The 4,986-nt window shown below is 36.7% G+C and overlaps 1 protein-coding gene across 1 annotated transcript; it reads right to left on the bottom strand.

Annotated features, from left to right (window-relative positions):
- Positions 1-1,091: 1,091 nt before the first annotated feature.
- On the bottom strand, positions 1,092-4,656 carry LOC104903536 (G-type lectin S-receptor-like serine/threonine-protein kinase At1g11330). The gene is made up of 7 exons (XM_010691580.4): positions 3,294-4,656; positions 3,112-3,222; positions 2,691-2,848; positions 2,382-2,592; positions 1,964-2,201; positions 1,740-1,887; positions 1,092-1,617 (listed from the first exon to the last, which is right to left on the bottom strand). The coding sequence occupies exons 1-7, from the start codon at positions 4,579-4,581 to the stop codon at positions 1,315-1,317; spliced, it is 2,457 nt and encodes an 818-aa protein (XP_010689882.2). The 5' UTR covers positions 4,582-4,656; the 3' UTR covers positions 1,092-1,314.
- Positions 4,657-4,986: the final 330 nt, after the last annotated feature.

The raw sequence follows: 4,986 nt of genomic DNA, 5'->3' as shown, positions 1-4,986 counted from the left end.
ATCTTTCCTCTGAATCTAACCAAATTTCTCTAGAAGTGGTCAAAAATAGCACACTTCTTGCTATGGATGTTTCAAGAGACCTCAGAATATAGGATATGATGATAGCATCACATCTTTTCCAAGCAGCAAAATTAGAATCAGTTGTAGATGGTTGAACAAGAGTTTCCATCTACAAATCCTAGTTTGTTTTTAGTAGCAAGAGCTATTATCATACTCCTTTGCCATTCACCAAAAGCATCACCATTAAATTTTTCAGATAGTGGACAAAGAAGCGTTTTCAGAGGAATTGATAAAATTAAATATGGACTGGAAGGATCTTGAGTAACATGAATTTCAAGATTTTCAGGCATCTTTCTTCAATTTCAAATCTAACTTTTAACAAATTTGATTTGAGAATTTTCTTGAGAGATATTCCCAGATTTTAACTAAACTCAAACAATTTTAGAGTTTAGAATAAAAATATTTATGAAATTTGATCAAATTCTATAAGTTTTAACTCTAGAATTTGACGATTTTAGAAACTGAAAAGAATTCTTCAGATTTGAGAAGAAGAATTACTTACAATCTTTACATGAAATTATGCTGAAATAATGATCAAGAAATGCGGAAACAATATTTGATCATCACTCTTTTGTGAACTTTCGGTTTTCTGCAATTTTGTAAAAAAAAATTCAAAATAATTTGAGCAGGATTGAAACTTGCTCTAATACCATATTGAACTTTGTTGATTCACTCAGAGAAAATATAGAGAGAGAAAGAGAGAAGAGAAGAGTTTTTATTTCAGAATGAATGAATGAGCTACTAAGAACTCAATGACACTCTTTATAGTGTCTCAACATCTTACAAAAATGGGTCTTATGACCGATTGTATAACTAACTTGTAACTGACACAAGTTAATAAAATCTCTAACAGAATTTGTTACAAATAGACATTATTTGCATACATCAGATGACACATCAGCAGTATCAGGATCACCAACACCGGAGATGATTGATAACTAAGCTTTCAATCTTAGGTCTGTCCATCAGAGATGAAATTTATTATCTTCAATCTAAAAGGGTCTAAGGGAACAAATACAATTACCTTCCCCTCCAAGAAACAATAAGTAGAGAATCACCATAAAGATGAATGTCAAATCCAATCCATACTGTAAGTTATTCAAGAGAAATTTCACATGTAGAACTTCATATTTACTGTTTAATGTATACAAAGTTGATCTACTTCAAAAAGCGCATCACACCTATGGACTATGCTAGACTTACAAACAGGGCACTGATTAATTTTTCTCTGACTGCTATATTCGAGAGTTCTTGTCACCGACCCTGTATGATTGTAGTGGAATAAGTGTTGGTGGAACCGCTGAGGATGGAGCTGCTTTGGTCCTCTGAAGAAGTCTCCCATTCGGTAAATGGAGGTTTTCTGGGGTGTGGTAGCTGTTCTGTATCTGTATCAAGCATGGATATAACAGTTGAGATGTTTGGCCTGTCTTTGCCAAGTTCTTGGACGCATAATAGTGCTATCTGTATGCACCTTAGAATGCTTTTCTGAAAGCGCGGATCAAAATTCACTTGATCAATCAATGCAATCGTATTTCCCTCATTCCACAATTTCCATGCCTAAAAACATTAAGCTAACCATAAGATACTAGCTACGAAGTGACTAAAATATTGTTTAATCTGTTATGAAAGAAAGGTTCAAACATAATCAATGTAATGTCTTGTAAATTTTGGTCACTTACATATCCCATTAGCGTTAAACATTGCTCATCACGGTGGAAGTTGGAGTTTCTTTTCCCACTGACAATTTCTAATAGTATGACTCCAAAGCTGTAGACATCAGATTTCTCGGAGAAGTGCCCCATTGTATATTCAGGGGACATGTAACCGCTGCATACTAAACAATCAGGCAAGTTCATACAACTAATGGATTTTAGTTTCTTAGTAAAACATATACTTCACTTACTAGGTTCCAACCACTTTTCTGGTGTTAGCTTGATCTTGGTTTCCCCCAAATATTCGTGCCATGCCAAAATCAGAAATTTTAGGGTTAAGATCTTCATCCAACAATATATTACTAGGTTTTAGATCCCTATGAATAATCCTTAATCTGGAATCCCTGTGAAGGTAGCAGAGCCCGCGACAAATGCCCTCAATGATAGTGAAGCGTTTCTCCCAGGATAGAAGTTCTCTATGCAGGGGATCTATTTAAGAGGAAAATTCAAGTCATGTATTGCAAAGGTAAGTGATAATTACGTCTAGGATTTGGGGAAGGGGGAGAAAGTATAGGCTGTATAGAGTGAATACTATTTAAAGTGAAAAACTTCAGCAATGATATTTCTGCAAACACTGCAAGTATTGAAGCAATGAAATGCAATACTTACCGAAGAGAAAAGCATCCAAGCTTTTATTAGGCATGTATTCATAAACTAACAATTTTTCATCTCCTTCTATACAACAGCCCAGAAGTTTAACAAGATTTCTGTGCTGAAGTTTAGAGATCACCTTCACTTCTGTCATAAATTCTTCCATGCCTTGTCCGGAAGATGTTGAAAGTCTTTTTACTGCTATCTCCTGTCCATTTGCCAATATCCCCTGAATATAATGGAAAACAAGAAATCAATGTTTTGGTGGTTTGCACATTCCAGATTGGTTCTCATATGATTTGGGGGTGTTTTTGGGGGGGACATTACCTTATAAACTGGGCCGAAACCACCTTCTCCAAGTTTGTTATTTTCATCAAAATTGTCTGTCGCGTATCTCAATAAATCATATGTATAAAGCGGTGGCTCTTGTAGTTCAAGTTGGCCAACGTTTAACTTGTATCTGTTCGATATTCTCTCGCTCTTTCCTAATTTATTTGAGCCAATATGAGAAAATTTAGCATGATAATGTCTATGTTACTCGGACTCTGGTAATCGTGTTAGACATGGATACGTGACAAAGTTTCCCAACTCGGTTTTTTTATGAAAATTTTCCATCATTTTAGGCCAAAAATGAAGTAGAGAAGTGTATGTATCCATGTCATGATGTTGACGATCTGAAAGAGTCCGTATAACATGGGCTAATATAGTTGATGTTTGTGAAATTCTTTTAGCAGCAGATATATTTTACCTCTATGTATCATCCGCCTCCATAGGAAGAAAATGAGTATAGCGGCTACTATTGTGCCTAAGATGGTAACAGATGTAATAATTGCAGTCCTCTTATGACTTTTGCTTTCCTCTGAAAATAAATTATGCCTCAATATCATCACTATTATGTTTATACTCAAATACGAAGGATGATTCTCTTACCTAGCTCTGATGCAGCTATCCGGAGGAAAAGGTCCACCCCACCAGAGGAAAATGCCTGTGTGTCAATCAAATCTTCTGTCCATATCATACATCCGATATTCAAATGATATGCATAAGCTAAACATGAACAGTTGGACACACACTGACTTCTGCAACCATCTTGACTGAATGCTGATCTCTGCACCACATTATCAGGCACTTTCATCGTCTGTAGCCTTAAAAAACTGTCTTCGTTGCTTCCTTGGGTGCTACTGTTACATTGAAGCTTTGTCCGTCTCACACACCCGCTGCTATGATTTCCCTTTCGCCATTCCTGATCATTTCGTGGTCGAAACCCTCTCAAGCATCTGCAAGATGCAGAGCCATGATCACAAGAACCAAAAGCCCCACACGTTCCATAAACCTCACATGGAGTTGATGGACCTACCCACCCTGCTGTCCAAGTCTTGCTATCAGCATCCCAGTACTGTTCTATGATAGTACCATTAACATCTACCACATAGTTGAAAAAAAAATTGGCATCTTCTGGATCAAATGACATGTCAAGTGTTCCTAAGTCATCATTTTTTTCAAGGACAAATCCATCCTTCAAAGTGCTATCAACGTTCGGAAGTCCAATGAAATTGTTTCCATCCCATGGACCGGTCCGCCAAAAATTCGTACCGTTGTTCCATGTGAAAATCTGGGGAACGCCGCCTGTGATACCAATACCGATCGAAAAGTTCCCCTCCGATGGTTCGGATGGGCTTTTCCATGATTGGAACATAACTTTTTTGTTATTAGGAGTGTTTGAAATTGTTGGTCTCATACCAGGTAAGAATGTATTTGTAGGATGCTCAAAACTCTGCCAAACTGTTGTTGGTACATCAGTTGAGTTATGCTGCAGTAAAACAAGGTTCCCAGTATCCTGAAGCTGAGCAGTAGAGTTATTTATGGTTATATTTGGTACATTTGTAGACCAAATGATCGTTTCCTGACCCATGGTTAACTGAAGATTTCCGTCCACGGAAATCTTCAGTTCACCAGATGAATCAGTGATGGGTTTGTCTCGGTTGGCTACCCAAACAACAGTCTGCACAGGAACTTGGTTGAACCAAATTCCTACGTAACGATTCGCCGAGTTTGGTGGGCTAAAGAATCCAAGCTTAAAAGTACCATTTTTTGATAGAATAAATTCAGGATCTTTGATGATTTGTGTGGAGCTTATGCTTTGGTTCTCAATGGCAGAATAAACTTCCCTGGAGAAGGTGTGTACAAAGAAAACAAGAAGGCAATACAGAGGAGCCATATGAAAAACACTTTTTATTACTAATGCACTTTATTTTATGGTTTTGTATGCATTACTATGAGCTATTTCTGAAGGATAATCTTTATCTGGTCTCAGGGACCAATCGTGACCTTAAGAAAAGGTATATCATTTATTACAGAAGTCAATAATGATGTTGATTTATTGGTGGGACGGCTAGAATACGGAAAGATGTTTGGCTTGAATTACCAAGTTGGATTATAGAAATAGGGGGTTGTTACACATGGTATCTGAAAATTAAAATAATATACTCCCTCCGTTTCACAATATAAGGCACGCACGAGGTTCGAGGTTGAACTTTGACCGTTAATTACTCTTAACTTATGTTGATAAAACAATTTAAAAAATAATATTATTATAGTATTTTTCAAGACGAATCCAACTGTA

This window comes from Beta vulgaris, chromosome 9 (assembly GCF_026745355.1).
Source record: "Beta vulgaris subsp. vulgaris cultivar EL10 chromosome 9, EL10.2, whole genome shotgun sequence".
NCBI lineage: Eukaryota > Viridiplantae > Streptophyta > Magnoliopsida > Caryophyllales > Amaranthaceae > Beta > Beta vulgaris.
The sequence above is the reverse complement of the archived record's forward strand: the minus strand, read 5'-3'. Positions and strand labels throughout refer to the sequence as shown.